This window comes from Kogia breviceps, chromosome 1, assembly GCF_026419965.1.
Source record: "Kogia breviceps isolate mKogBre1 chromosome 1, mKogBre1 haplotype 1, whole genome shotgun sequence".
Classification (NCBI taxonomy): domain Eukaryota; kingdom Metazoa; phylum Chordata; class Mammalia; order Artiodactyla; family Physeteridae; genus Kogia; species Kogia breviceps.
The window spans coordinates 100,266,023-100,282,355 of NC_081310.1; the positions used below are offsets into that span (position 1 = coordinate 100,266,023).

Below are 16,333 nucleotides of genomic sequence, written 5' to 3' on the forward strand. Positions count from 1 at the left end.
TAAGGAATTTTTTTATTGAGGTATAGTTGATGTGCAATATTATATAAGTTTCAGGTGTACAATATTGTGATTCACAATTTTTAAAGGTTACATTCCATTTATAATTATTATAAATATTGGTTATATTTTCTGTGCTGTACTATATAGCCTTGTAGCTTATTTATTTTATACATAGTAGTTTTTACCTCTTAATCCCCTACCCCTACCTTGCTCCTCCCCCTTTCCCTCTCTCCACTGGTAACCACTACTTTTCTATACCTATAAGTCTGTTTCTTTTTTTGTAATATTCACTAGTTTGTTTTATTTTTCAGATTCCACATATAAGTGATAAACAGAATTTGTCTCTCTCTGTCTGACTTACTTCACTTAGCACAGTACCCTCCAAGGCCATCCATGCAGTTGCAAATGGCAAAATTTCAGTCTTTTTTTTATGGCTGAGTAGTATTACATTGTGACATATATATGTGTATATATATATGTTTATCTATATCTATATCTGTATCTGCTATGAACATTGGAGTGCATGTATCTTTTCAAATTAGTGTTTTTGTTTTTTTTGGATATTTGCCCAGGAGTGGAATTGCTGGGTCATCTGTTAGTTCTATTTTTAGTTTTTTTAAAAAAAATTTATTTATTTTTGGCTGTGTTGGGTCTTTGTTGCTGTGCACGGGCTTTCTCTAGTTGTGGAGAGCAGGGGCTACTCTTTGCTGCGGTGCGCAGCCTTCTCATTGCAGTGGCTTCTCTTGTTGTGGAGCACAGCCTCTAGGCACGCAGCCTTCAGTAGTTGTGGCACGTGGCTCAGTAGTTGTGGCTCGTGGGCTTTAGAGCGCAGGCTCAGTTGCTGTGGTGCATGGGCTTAGTTGCTCCACGGCATATGGGATCTTCCTGGACCAGTGCTTGAACCTGTGTCCCCTGCATTGGAAGATTCCCAACCACTGCGCCACCAGGGAAGCCCCACTTTTAATAAGTTTTGCTTAAAGACTTTGTTGAAGTAAATAGTGAATTTCAGTATCATGAAAGAATTTTGTAAGTTAAATAATTATTTGGGGATTATCAATTTAAGTTGCTTATATTAATTATATTTAAATTTATGAAAATGTAGACTAACAGAATTTTTTTCTGAATTTGATGCCCCCAAATCTAACTTTTTGAAGAGAAATTAATTGTTCTAAGTGTGGAGTTTTGTTCAGAAATTTTGTAAGAAGAAAAATGCTCATCTAGGAGATAAGACTTTATGTTCAGTTGGGGAATTGTGTAAACAGTATGGTTGAGGATAATCTTTATTGTGAATGGTAGATTATTTTACTTTGAAATGGAAAGCACAATTTTTTTTAAAGGGATAGGAGAGGTAGATAGTAGTGTTAGGTGACATAAATAACCTTGAAGGAAATAGAAAAATGTTGGAAAGAGAAAGTGTTTAGTCAATGCTTAACAACCTTTTCACTGCATGGCACACGAGCATTTAAATATTGGTGACAACCCATTTGGAAAGGTATTTGTATGCTGGAGCTGGACTCAGAACTGCAGCAAACAATTTAGCAAGAGTGGTGGCTGGAAGGTCAGGAGGGCTCAGGATATTTGCCTCAAGGCCAAGAGGAAGTACAGCTAGGCACGGACAAGGATGAAAGCGGAAGAGATTGGGGCACCTGAGCAGGCCCTATAATGGGGGGGGGAGTTTCGAATGCTGACTAGCCGGTCGGGAGAACTTAAGACACAGCTGTAAGACACACTGAGGAGTACTTTACTACTAGTGACTGGACTGAACTGTGTGTGTGTGTATGTGTGTGTGGTGTTTCGGAGACAAGCAATTAATGCTCAAGCATAAATTAGGGAGTTGCTAAGCGTACTTGATGTTTTATAGCAACAAGTCAAACTTGCCGACTGCAGTTAATGATTACTCAGAGAGACCGGGAAGTAACTCCACAGAGAAAAAAGGAAATGGTGGACCTACATACAAGGTTCCGATATTCTGAGTGAGAGATATCTGAAGTTCGGAAGAGGCTCTTTGCACTACCGGTTAGGAATATGCCTCCCATCCAACACCTCCACGCACGAGGTGCCCATTCCAGAGAGGGGGCAAGCTCAGTTCTCCTTTCCTGCAGGTGACAGCTCGGGTGACATTTGTGCATGTCTTTCATGTCCTGTCATGGCAACATTCCCAAATGAATGCCGAAAGATCTGCCTCTTTTTATTTCCTGACAGAACTTATAAAATTAAAATGTTTGTTAAAAACAGAATCAGGGGCAAGTTGCCTTCTCCTTTGACGCTCTACACGTTTCAGTGATTCTCAAGATCACTTTAACCATTAAGACGTTTTTTCTTATAAATAGACTACAACTCTTCACAATCTAAACCCAAGGATTTGAATGAGGTTTCCTTGCGGGGGTTTCTCCCAAGTGGAGGAGGCAAGAGCCCGAAAGGAGTTGCCTCATTTAAGGGGGCTCAGGGTAGAGAAGGGCTGTGGGCGACTTTTCCTTCTCTCCTTTTCCTTCTTGGAGACAGATATTCGAATGACGGCGGCGGTGGGATAGTCCGAGCAAGGAGGTATGGGAAGCAAGAGACTGGACGCGCGGGAAGAACCGAGAATGGGTAAACCCTTTGGCGAGGGGATCCCGCCAGATTCCGCCAGGCGAGCGCTGGTCCGCCCCAATCCCAGGGTGCATCGCGCCCCGCCCCCTCCCCTCTCCGCGTCCCGCCTCCTCTCAGCCAGGGCCCCCTCCTCGCAGGCTTCGGGAGGCGGGGACGCGGCGTCGGCGGCTTCTCCAGTCGCGTCTTTCTCCCTCACTGGGGAAACTGGCGGTGGCGGCACCTTCGGAGGGTGAGCAGCTGAGCCGCGAGCCCGCCAGTGGGAGGTCGGACAGACTGACTGCAGAGCCGACAGACGGACGGACAGACAGCGGGGCAGCCAGACGGCTCGAGTCGCCTCAAGTTCCGCCATGAGCTGGGGCACGGAGCTTTGGGTGAGTCCGGGAGAGGGGCGCCCAGCGCGAACGCCGGCCCCGGAGGGGGCTCGGGCTGGGCAGGCGCCGCTGGCCGTCGGCGGCCAGAGCGCGTCGGGCCATCCCCGGCGCTGGTGTTGGCGGAGGGTGGGGGTCCCGCTCCTCTTTGTGTGCAGACCCCTCTTCTCTTTCAGCCGGGACTTGAGAAGCTGCTGGTCCACGCTCCCGCCCTTGCCGCGGCGGTGGGGCTGAGGGCAGAGGCTTGGACGACTGGGGGAGCGGCCCGCGGGCTGCCGCCATCCTCTCCTGTCCCCTCTCCCTCCTCCGCCTTCACTTTCCGGACGCCTGGCTCTGTGCCGGGCCGCGCTTCTCTGCCTTTGTATCTCTCCTCCCGTAGGCGGGGGAGGGGGCCCATTGTCCCGAAGGGGCGCTGTTAGCGGGCGGGGAGGGGGTTCGCCGCGGTCCCTAGCCCTGGTAAGGGTCCCCGGGGCGAGGGCGTCGCCGGGCTGGGGCGACGTGGGGAGCCGCGAGGCACCGCCCGCCGCCCTCGCCCCAGGTAGGGGGAGCCGGGAGGCTTTGTTCCGAGCCCGGCCTCCGGCCAGCCAGGCCCAGCCCACACGCCCATTTGCCTCTCCTTGTCTCCGTTCTCTGACCGGAGTAGCTTCGGGGACTCCGGCTGGGCCACCCCTGGCTGCTACCTTGGGTCGGGGGGTTGGCTTTTGGGATCTAAATTAAATTGAGTGATCGATGGGGAAGCCAGTTTTGCCAAAAGGAGCGTACGGCTTCCCGTTTGCTTTACTTCCCCTTGCGTTGTCCATTATTCTCACTCCTTCTCCCGCTTTTCTTTCTCTTTCCTCCTTGCTTGTCTTGGGCGCTGAAGGCTGCAGACAATGCCCGGTCTCTGGCCAGGTGCGGGTGGACTGTAATAGGTCGGAGAATTCTCTCGCGACGCCTCCACAGAAGGGTGGAGGTGTGGAGGGTTGTGATTTCTCAGGTGCTGCCGGGGAGCTGGGGGCGCTGTCCCGAGAGCCGCCTCATTTCAGCCACTCCTCTTTTTATCCCACCTGTGCATGTTTTACGTGCCTTTTGTTAACCAGGATCTCGTGAAATCACTGCAGAGAAAAGAGGAGAAAGAACTTTTTCGTCTCCAGGCATACAGTTAGGGTGGCAGTGAAGGCAGATCGGTTAATTGATCAGCCTTCATTGGGCATAGTGTTTTATGTTATTTTTCACATTTTATTCACAGATTGGGAATCTTAGAATTGAAAGAGACTCTAGAGTTCGTCTAGTTGAACACCTCCTTAGCATGCCCAGGAATCTGCAGCATTCTGGACAAGTGTTTGCCCAGTCTGTAAACAGACCACCCAAGAGAAAATACCTAGGAGCCTCTCCATTAAGTTCTTAGATAGCATTAATTGTTCTTGTATTGGGGGGGATTGTATAGTAAATTATGTGAGCTTTAATCTTTTACTTTGGTTAGATTCTCAGGCATTATTGATCTCCCGTTTAGTACATTCTCTAATTGATTATAGTATTTCCTAATTAAAGGAGATGGATATATTTCATTTTCCATTTTTATAATTAGAAAATATTTTTATTTGTTTATTTATTTTTTGTGGTATGCGGGCCTCTCACCGCTGCGGCCTCCCCCGTTGCGGAGCACAGGCTCCGGACGCGCAGGCTCAGCGGCCACGGCTCACGGGCCCAGCCGCTCCACGGCATGTGGGATCCTCCCGGACCGGGGCACGAACCCGTGTCCCCTGCATCGGCAGGCGGACTCTCAACCACTGCACCACCAGGGAAGCCCCAATATTTTTATTTTTACATACTTGTATGATCCATGTTTCAGAGGGAGCAAAAATATAAGCAGAATACTTTTTAAAAGTACAAGTAATAAAACAGTGGAGGAATATTATTTAGATGTAACTCTTAATTTAGATTGGAAAAAATTGCTTTCTATCACACTGTAGAAAAGCAGTTTTAAGGAGGAACAAAATATTTTAGTGAAGACTAAATTGTGATTTTTAAAGCTTTAAAAAATTTTAATTTAAGAATATAATACAATCAGAAGTAGTTACCCATCTCCTGTAGTTTGGTTATTTACGTTCAGCATTTGAGTAGTTTTTCAGCAATTTAAAAAGGTAAACCATAGAAGAGATGGGAATTTCTGTTCTAACTAAAAATTGTTTCGTATCCTTTTGGAAATTATGAAAAATTTTAAAATTAATTTTTCTTGTAAAAAATATATCTCCATGTTTTAAATTTTTTTTAGTGGTTTGAGGATTTGAGGGAAACATTTATTAGGAATTAAATAAAGTGGAATAAACTAGTATCAGTTGGATGCTTAACACCTTACATAAGTAGAAGTTGGTGTAGAGGACTATTGTTGGGACCAGAAGAGACCTTAGAAAAATTTGACTAGATTTCTTATTTTTTACTAATCTCAGTTTTGAAAAAGGATATTGTGTTTCCAGTATATTGTAACAAACACTTGAACTGTGCTCTTGTCTTTGAGGAATTTGAGGTTGGGAAAATTATCTTGAAAATTTGAATTTAGAAACCAGTTCTTATATTATTTTCATGTGTAGGATCACCTTACTGTCCCAGAGTTAAACGTTGAGAACATGTTACAAAAAAAATTGTGATAAAATGCAGTTATGCACTCAAACTTAAGTTTATTTCTTATATAGTCAGTAGCATTTATTGCTATATGTCTTATGTTAAACTTGAGAATAAAGTAAAAAAATTAAAACCACTCTAATAGTGACTCTGGGGGACAGAACTGATAGTGATAGGCTAAACTGGTTGTGTCAGATTTTTGTTTGTGTAGTTGTGAGGGGATATGAATTAACTGGTAATAAATTTGAACTGTGCTTTAAGGGATTTCTTGTGTTCCAAGTGAGCATTTAAGCAAGTTAGTGAATATATGCTAGAGACTCATTTCTGGGTAATATAACGCAAAGAGATGACAGCGTCTTCATTTCTTCAGGATGCATTGTTTATTGTGTTGATTTCTTTGTTACTATAGGAAGAATGGTTGGATTAAGAAGTCTAAATATGAATTAATGGTTTTGCAAAGCATAGATTTTGTAATTATTAGCTCTTTTTACAAATAAGGAAATTAGAGATTGGAGAAGTCCTATGTTTAGTCAGTAAGTTTTATTAATTAGGAGATACACTTTTAGTTTTTTGAGGAGCCAGTTAAAGTTCAGTGGAAAAAAAAATCAGTGTATGTATGGACTGCTGGTGTATAGATAGGAAAGAAAATGGCTGAGCACATCACATTCAAATCATGATTTATTAAAAAATTCCCCTCTGCCCCGCCGGGAAATGAGGGGACTAGTCTGGAAATTAGGAAGTAGGTTCAAATGTCTGGCTTAATTTATAGGGAACATATAAACCTTTTTTATGCCTTAGTTTCCTGGTCTATGATTTTTGGTCCTTAGCTTTCAGAGTGTATAATTTAAAAGCCATTGTTTTTTTTGTTGTTGTTGTTTTTTTTTTTTGTGGTACGCGGGCCTCTCACTGTTGTGGCCTCTCCCGTTGCGGAGCACAGGCTCCCGATGCGCAGGCTCAGAGGCCATGGCTCACGGGCCCAGCCGCTCCGCGGCACGTGGGATCTTCCCGGACCCGGGCACGAACCCGTGTCTCCTGCATCGGCAGGCGGATTCTCAACCACTGCGCCACCAGGGAAGCCCCAAGCCATTGTTATTTTCATCATAGTTTTTAGCTAGGTGCATTTGACAAAGCTCATGATATCTTTTTGGAAGAAACTGAAAAGTGTGCATTGCATGATAGATTCAGTGGATTCTTTATTTTACACTCCTAGTCTTAACCCTTTAATTTAATGCTTCTGTATCTTTTTTCTCTATATAGGACTTCTGTTTTAACACTTATATTATAAACGTACTAGACTTTTTGAGTCCTTTAGTGTAGGGACTGGGTTAATCTTTTTGTTTTCTCTAATACAATGCGTGTTGCTGATCATACATGTTTCGCCCAATTGAATTAGTAGTTCATTGCATTACTCAGAGTATTGATTACTGATTAATAATTGCATCCTTGAGGAAGTTTTTATGGTTCTGAAGGCCTTCGTAGGTGATGATAAATTAATGGTCTAGTTAACAATTCAAGAAGGTCATAACAATCTGAAGCCAAAATGATGAAGTTAAGTTTTAGTATTTCGGTTAACAATTTTTACAGATTGGGGAAGAACTGACCTCTAAAGATAGTTGTTGTGAGTTTCCCTGATAGGCTGATGATGTGACTGCCACAATAGCCGATGAAATGGTAACTCAACTTGCCGTGGTGATCATTTTGAAATGTTTAGAAATATCGAATCACTATGTTGTGTAACAGGAAATAACAGTGTTGTAGGTCAGTTATACTTCAAAAACAAGCACATGGCGAGATTTAGTTTGTCGTGGGGGGAGTGTTGGGAGGAGGGGGAAATGGATGAAGGCAGCCCAAAGGTATAAACTTCCAGTTATAAGTAGGTACTGGGGATGTAATGTACAAGGTGGTAAATACAGTTAACACTGCTGTATGTTATATATGAAAGTTGTTAAGAGAGTGAATCTAAGAATTCTCATCCCAAAGGAAAAAAATTTTTTTTTAGTTTTTTAATTTTGTATCTGTATGAGATGATGGATATTCACTGAACTTATTGTGGTAATCATTTTATGATGCATGTAAGTCAAATCATTGTGCTGTACCTTAAACTTTTACAGTGCTGCATGCCAATTATATCTAAATAAAACTGAAGGGGGAAAAAACCCCAAGTAGCTGATGAAATCTTAGGCCACATGTAGATTTTTCTAGAATAAAGGAATTTGGTCCCATTGTAGTCTGTAGTGGTCAGACCAAATCTTAGTTTTACTTAAGATTCTTTTAGAAGGTGCTTATCTAGAGGAGGTTGACAAAGAGAACTCCTTATCATGTGAGCTGTATTGTTTTTTCAAAGGCCATGAAACTAGTGTAGGAATTTGGTTTAAAAAATGAAATAATTATTAAGTGTCTATTATGGGGAAGCACTGTGTGATGTATGGTAAGATTTATTAAGGCTTGTAATGTCAGACCTGCTGTGAAAAAACTTAGAGTCATTTTGAGGTGATATTACTTTCCTAACTCTAGAATATTCCCCTACATTGATATCACTGTTCAGAATATCCTTTGTTGACCAGTTCCTTCCCATCCCTTCCCTCCAGAGTACACGTTCTGGATATTATCTTTCTTATGGGACTACCACCTTATATTTATTTCTTATATATTAAAATCTTTGGAAAATAGTAATGGTATAAATATTTATATCTTACATCCCTTTTTTTTTTGGTAGAAATTGTTGTGTTCAACACTGTATTACAGATATTGTTGTTACTAGTTAAGGAGGGTGACAGGCAATCAAGACACCCATTTATGCCACCATTCTGCCCCGACAGTAATAAGGTGGAAGCTGGAGAGCTGCCTGTAACCAGTATCTCCTCTTCATTGTGAATTCTTTAAACCACTCATTTCTCCCCCCCCTTCCCTGCCTTTTATCTTAAAAAATGCACTCTCTTCTTCCCCCATCTATAAAATACAGGTTTGGCTAGAAACTTAAAAGCCTGTTCTGCCAACTTTTCCTTATCAGCTCCTGTTTGCAGGTAGGAAATAGGACAAGAGAATAATAATGGTTTGTAATTATGGAACATCTACTATGTGTACGTACAAGTGGTATCTTATTTAATAATCTTCAACTTTAAGCATTTTCATCTCAATAGCAAAAAACAAAAAATTCTTTTTTGGGGAACATAGTCATGTGCGTATTAAAAACTAGTAGGAAAATACTATGTAAAGGTTTTGTTTTATAGGAAGCAAAACCTTTTTCCATATATTAGCAATTTTTCCTTAAGTTCTTGATCGAGAACTAATCATCAGACTCTTAACAATACCTTGTGAAATATGTGAAATATTAGTATATATTTGTTACATGTTGGAAAAAGCATAAATGTATAGAATCAGATTTTCCTGTTTTTGGCACAGCATTTTGTTGTTTCTAGAGCGTAGTCATCTGTTTTATTCCTTTTGTATCCTTTTATTCCTTTTGTATCCCTGTTGTATTCCTAATTTGTAGAAAAGGAATAGGCATATAATAAGCAGTGAAATATTTGTTGAATGAGGGAATCAATGAATTGTTAGAACTCTATCATCAAACTATGTTTTGAAAACTAAGGTTATTTTAATGTTTTTTTCCCCAACATGTGTATGTCTCATACCTTTGTTTAATCTTAGGGATCCTTTTTATAAGGTTAGGGTTGTCATGTGTGAATGATAGAAATGTAAATGGTCTGAGACTTAATGAATTGGGAAAACATAAAAGATTGATTTTTCAGAGAGTACAAAAATTACGGTGATTCTGAGAGATTTTTGAAAAATGTTACAGATGAACTGGTTTGCAGGGCAGAAGTTGAGACACAGATATAGAGAACAAAAGTATGGACACCAAGGGGGGAAAACAGCGGTGGGGTGGGGATGGTGGTGTGATGAATTGGGCGATTGGGATTGACATGTATGCACTGATGTGTATAAAATTGATGACTAATAAGAACCTGCAGTATAAACAAACAAACAAAACAACTAATGCTAAACTTTCTTTGGGTTATTTGTATGGAAATATGTTAATATAAATGTTTCAGACGTTCCATGAAATTTCTAAAAATCTTACATGTTCTGGTATAATGTTATAAGTCATAATTCTAGTTATTACTTTAAAATGTATATCTCAGAAATAACAAAAAAGATAAATAAAAAAATGTTAATGGTGGCTAGTTGAGATTTTTTTCCATTATAAATTATAAAAATCAAAATCATTGAAACTGCTATGGTAAATAGCAACCATTACTTTTGAATCATCTTCTAGACTTAGACCATGAACTAAATTAACATCCTTTACTATTTGCGAAAGCTGAATATAATTAATATTTGTTAACTTTTTTAATTTGAAAATTTTCTTAATTCATCACATTTTAAATAAAAGCTTCATTAAATTATAACATTCATACATTAAAGTGTACAGTTTTTATATGTACGTTAAGATTTGAAAAAATAAAACAAATGCACTCATTCATGTCACTCCCAACCAAGAGCAAGATACAGAAGTCTCACTTATGCCATCCCCAGTAAATATCCCCCAAAGGCAATCAGTCAGTATTCTGACTTGCATTGCCATTGATTAGTTTTGTAGGTTTTTTTAACCTCACAAAAATGACAATGTGGTTTGTACTTCATCTGATTTCTTCCATTTAATATGATCTCTTTGAGAATCATCCTTCTGTGGTTAGTTTGTAGTGTTTCATTGTATATGTAGGATTTGTATTTTCTTCTGCCATGTGCCTGGGGTCACTCCTAATCTGGGACCACCTTAAACCAAGTTCAGTGTGGTTGTTGGATTTTGTTTTTGTCCCCGTAGCTCTTGCAATGTTATCAAAACAAAAAATCCAAAATATCCTCAGGGCAGAAATAGGTGGTATGTGCTTTTTTCCCTTTCTGGATTCTCATTTTTACTTCACTTGTGACTTTGTAATTCCTTATTGTCTTGGCATGTTTTTTGGTGCTTTAAAATTTTTGGAATATATTTTATCCATATTTTAAAGTTCTTATCCAGTGGAATAGTGATAGTTGATCCAAATAACCTAGCCCGACACTACTGGAAACTGTAAATTCTTACATTGAGATTTTTGTTTTTGCTATTATATTTTTAATTTCTAAGAGCTGCTTTTTGTTTGTTTTCTGAACATACTTTTTTTTTTTTTTTTTTTTGGTCCATGCTTTGCAGCTTGTGGGATCTCAGTTCCCTGACCAGGGATTGAACCTGGGCCATGGCAGTGAAAGCACTGAATCCTAGCCACTAGACCACCAGGGAACGCCCCTGAATGTACTTTTTAAAAAATCATTAAATTATTATATAATTTAGACAGTAAATATGGTCTATTTCTGCTTCTTTCCAATAGAATACATTTGATCATTTTTGTTTTTATACACCAGGTTCTTATTAGTCATCAGTTTTATACACATCAGTGTATACATGTCAATCCCAATCGCCCAATTCATCACATCCCCACCCCCACCCCCCTGCGGCTTTCCCCACTTGGTGTCCATACGTTTGTTCTCTACATCTGTGTCTCAATTTCTGCCCTGCAAACTGGTTCATCTGTACCATTTTTCTAGGTTCCACATATATGCGTTAATATACAATATTTGTTGTTCTCTTTCTGACTTACTTCACTCTGTATGACAGTCTCTAGATCCATCCACGTCTCAACAAATGACCCAATTTCGTTCCTTTTTATGGCTGAGTAATATTCCACTGTATACATGTACCACATCTTCATCCATTCATCTGTCCATGGGAATTTAGGTTGCCTCCATGATCTGGCTGTTGTAAATAGTGCTGCAGTGAACATTGGGGTGCATGTGTCTTTCTGAATTGTAGTTTTCTCTGGGTATATGCCCAGTAGTGGGATTGCTGGGTCATATGGTAATTCTGTTTTTAGTTTTTAAAGGAATCTTCATATGATTCTCCATAGTGGCTGTATAATTTTACATTCCCACCAACAGTGCAAGAGGGTTCCCTTTTCTCCACACCCTCTCCAGAATTTGTTGTTTGTAGATTTTCTGATGAAGACCATTCTAACTGGTGTGAGGTGATAACTCATTGTAGTTTAGATTTGCATTTCTCAAATAATTAGTGATGTTGAGCAGCTTTTCATGTGCTTCTTGGCCATCTGTATGTCTTCTTTGGAGAAATGTCTATTTAGGTCTTCTGCCCATTTTTGGATTGGCTTATTTGTTTTTTTAATATTGAGCTGCGTGAGCTCTTTATATATTTTGGAGATTAATCCTTTGTCCATTGATTTGTTTGCAAATATTTTGTTCCATTCTGAGTGTTGTCTTTTCATCTTGTTTATGGTTTCCTTTGCTGAGCAGAAGCTTTTAAGTTTCATTAGGTCCCATTTCTTTATTTTTGTTTTTATTTCCGTTTCTCTAGGAAGTGGGTGAAAAAGGATCTTGCTGTGATTTATGTCAGAGTGTTCTTCATATGTTTTCCTCTAAGAGTTTTATAGTGTCCGATCTTACATTTAGGCCTCTAATCCATTTTGAGTTTATTTTTGTGTATGGTGTTAGGGAGTGTTCTAATTTCATTCTTCATGTAGCTGTCCAGTTTTCCCAGCACCACTTATTGAAGAGGCTGTCTTTTCTCCACTGGATATCCTTGCCTCCTTTATCAAAGATAAGTTGACCATATGTGTGTGGGTTTATCTCTGGGCTTTCTATCCTGTTCCGTTGATCTATATTTCTGTTTTTGTGCCAGTACCATACTGTCTTGATTACTGTAGCCTTGTAGTATAGTCTGAAGTCAGGGAGCCTGATTCCTCCAGCTCCATTTTTTGTTCTCAAGATTGCTTTGGCTATTCAGGGTCTTTTGTGTTTCCATACAAATTGTAAAATTTTTTGTCCTACTTCTGTAAAAAATGCCAGTGGTAGTTTGATAGGGATTGCATTGAATCTGTAGATTGCTTTGGGTGGTAGAGTCATTTTCACAATGTTGATTCTTCCAATCCAAGAACATGGTATATCTCTCCATCTTTGTATCATCTTTAATTTCTTTCATCAATGTCTTATAATATTCTGCATACAGGTCTTTTGTCTCCTTAGGTAGGTTTATTCCTAGATATTTTATTCTTTTTGTTGCAGTGGTAAATGGGAGTGTTTCCTTAATTTCTCTTTCAGATTTTTCATCATTAGTGTATAGGACTGCAAGAGATTTCTGTGCATTAATTTTGTATCCTGCTACTTTACCAAATTCATTGATTAGCTCTGATAGTTTTTTGGTGGCATCTTTAGGAGTCTATGTATAGTATCATGTCATCTGCAAACAGTGACAGCTTTACTTCTTCTTTTTCAATTTGTATTCCTTTCTTTTTCTTCTCTGATTGCTGTGGCTAGGACTTCCAAAACTATGTTGAATAAAAGTGGTGAGAGTGGACATCCTTGTCTTGTTCCTGATCTTAGAGGAGATGCTTTTGGTTTTTCACCATTGAGAATGATGTTTGCTGTGGGTTTGTCTTATATGGCCTTTATTATGTTCAGGTAGTTTCCCTCTGTGCCCACTTTCTGGAGAGTTTTTATCATAAATGGGTGTTGAATTTTGTTGAAAGCTTTTTCTGCATCTGTTGAGACGATCATATGGTTTTTATTCTTCAATTTGTTAATACACTGTATCACATTGATAATTGATTTGCATTTATTGAAGAATCCTTGCATCCCTGGGATAAATCCCACCTGATCATGGAGTATGATCCTTTTAATGTGTTGTTGGATTCTGTTTGCTAGTATTCTGCTGAGGATTTTTGCATCTATATTCATCAGTGATATTGGTCTGTAATTTTCTTTTTTTGTAGTATCTTTGTCTGGTTTTGGTATCAGGGTGATGTTGGCCTCATAGAATGAGTTTGGGAGTGTTCCTTCCTCTGCATTTTTTTGGAAGAGTTTGAGAATGATGGGTGTTAGCTCCTTTCTAAATATTTGATAGAATTCACCTGTGAAGCTAACTAGTCCTGGACTTTTGTTTGTTGGAAGATTTTTCATCAGTTTCAATTTCATTACTTGTGAATGGTCTTCATTCTTCCTGGTTCAATGTTGGAAGGTTTTACCTTTCTAAGAATTTGTCCATTTCTTCCAGGTTGTCCGTTTTATTGGCATAGAGTTGCTTGTAGCAGTATCTTAGGATGCTTTGTATTTCTGCAGTGTCTGTTGTAACTTCTCCTTTTTCATTTTTAATTTTATTGATTTGACTCCTCTCCCTCTTTTTCTTGAAGAGTCTGGCTAATGATTTATCAATTTCGTTTATCTTCTCAAAGAGTCAGCTTTTAGTTTTATTGATCTTTGCTATTGTTTTCTTTGTTTCTATTTCATTTATTTCTGCTCTGATCTTTATGATTTCTTTCCTTCTACTAACTTCGGGTTTTGTTTGTTCTTCTTTCTCTGGTTCCTTCAGGTGTAAGGTTAGATTATTTATTTGAGGTGTTTGTTGTTTCTTGAGGTATGCTTGTATAGCTATAAACTTCCCTCTTAGAACTACTTTTGCTGCATCCCATAGGTTTTTGGATCGTCGTGTTTTCTTTGTCATTTGTCTCTAGGTATTTTTTGATTTCCTCTTTGATTTCTTCAGTGATCTCTTGGTTATTTAGTAATGTAGTGTTTAGTCTCCATGTGTTTGTGTTTTTTACATTTTTTCCTCTGTAATTCATTTCTAATCTCCTAGCATTGTGGTCAATGATATGATTTCAGTTTTCTTAAATTTACTGAGGCTTGATTTGTGACCCAAAATGTGATGTATCCTGGAGAACATTCCATGCACACTTGAGAAGAAAGTGTAATCTGTTCTTTTTGGGTGGATTGTCCTATAAGTATCAATTAAATCTATCTGGTCTATTGTGTCATTTAGAGCTGTGTTTCCTTACTAATTTTCTATCTGGATGATCTCTCCATTGGTGTAAGTGAAGTGCTTAAGTCTGCTACTATTATTGTGTTACTTTTGATTTCGTCTTTTATAGCTGTTAGCAGTTGCCTTATGTATTGAGGTGCTGCTATGTTGAGTGCATATATATTTATAATTGTTATATCTTCTTGGCTTGATCCCTTGATCATTATGTACTGTCCTTGTCTCTTGTAATATTGTTTATTTTAAAGTCTTTTTTATCTGATATGAGTATTGCTACTCCAGCTTTCCTTTGATTTCCATTTGCATGAAATATCTTTTTCCATCCCCTCACTTTCAGTCTGTATGTGTCCCTAGGTCTGAAGTGGGTCACTTGTGGACGGCGTATATATGGGTCTTGTTTTTGTATCCATTCAGCGAGCCTGTTGTGTCTTTTGGATGGAGCATTTAATCCATTCACATTTTAGGTAATTGTCGATATGTATGATCCTATAACCATTTTCTTAATTGCTTTGTTTTTATAGGTCCTTTTCTTCTCTTGTGTTTCCCACTTAGAGAAGTTTCTTTAGCATTTGTTGTAGAGCTGGTTTAGTGGTGCTGAATTCTTTTAGCTTTTGCTTTTCTGTAAAGGTTTTGATTTCTCCATCAAATCTGAATGAGATCCTGGCTAGGTAGAGTAATCTTGGTTGTAGGTTCTTCCCTTTCATCACTTCAGATAACGTCATTCCACTCCCTTCTGGCTTGTAGAGTGTCTGCAGAGAAATCAGCTGTTAACCTTGTGGGCGTTCACTTGTATACTATTTGTCATTTTTCCCTTGTTGGTTTCAGTAATTTTTTTTTTGTCTTTAATTTTTGTCAATTTGATTACTATGTGTCTTGGCGTGTTTCTCCTTGCATTTATCATGCCTGGGACTCTCTGTGCTTCCTGGACTTGGACGGCTGTTTCCTTTCCTGTGTTAGGGAAGTTTTAGACTCTAATCTCTTCAAATATTTTCTCGAGTCCTTTCTCCCTTTCTTCTCCTTCTTGGACCCCTATAATGCTAATGTTGGTACATTTAATGTTGTCCCAGAGGTCTCTTAGGCTGTCTTCATTTCTTTTCATACTTTTTTCTTTATTCTGTTCCGTGGCAGTGAGTTCCTCCATTCTGTCTTCCAGGTCACTTATCCGTTTTTCTGTCAGTTATTCTGCTGTTGATTACTTCTAGTATATTTTTCATTTCAGTTATTGTATTGTTCATCTCTGTTTGTTCTTTAATTCTTCTAGGTCTTTGTTAAACATTTCTTGCATCTTCTCGATCTTTGCCTCCATTGTTTTTCCAAGGTCCTAGATCATCTTCACTATCATTATTCTGAATTCTTTTTCTGGAAGGTTGCCTATCTCCACTTCATTTACTTGTTTTTCTGCCTTTTATCTTGTTCCTGCATCTGGTACAAAGTCCTCTGCCTTTTCATTTTGCCTGTAGTTCTGTGAATGTGGTTTTCCTTCACAGGCTGCAAAATTATAGTTCTTCTTGCTTCTGGTGTCTGCCGTCTGGTGGATGAGGCTATCTAAGAGGCTTGTGCAAGCTCCCTAATAGGAGGGACTGGTGGTGGGTATAGCTGGGTGTTGCTCTGGTTGGCAGAGCTCAGTAATACTTTAATCCACTGGTCTACTGATGGGTGGGGCCTGGGTCCCTCCCTGTTGGTTGTTTGGCCTGAGGCAACCCAACACTGGAGCCTACCTGGCTCTTTGGTGTGGCTAATGGTGACTCTGGGAGGGCTCATGCCAAGCAGTACCTACCAGAACTTCTGCTGCCAGTGTCCTTGTCCCCATGGTGAGCCACAGCCACCCCCCCGCCTCTGCAGGAGACTGTCCAACACTAGCTGGTAAGTCTGGTTCAATCTCCTGTGGGGTCACTGCTCCTTCCCCTGGGTC

The 16,333-nt window shown here is 39.5% G+C and overlaps 1 protein-coding gene across 5 annotated transcripts in view; it reads left to right on the forward strand.

Moving 5' to 3' along the window:
* Nucleotides 1-2,677: 2,677 nt before the first annotated feature.
* The window catches only part of FNBP1L (formin binding protein 1 like), a 122,152-nt gene continuing 108,496 nt past the window's right edge, over nucleotides 2,678-16,333 (forward strand). For all 5 annotated transcript variants that reach the window (XM_067040140.1, XM_067040143.1, XM_067040138.1 and 2 more), the window contains exon 1: nucleotides 2,678-2,960. In XM_067040140.1, coding sequence (XP_066896241.1) covers nucleotides 2,937-2,960 — 24 coding nt within the window. In that variant the 5' untranslated portion in view covers nucleotides 2,678-2,936. The remainder of the gene's footprint in view (nucleotides 2,961-16,333) is intronic.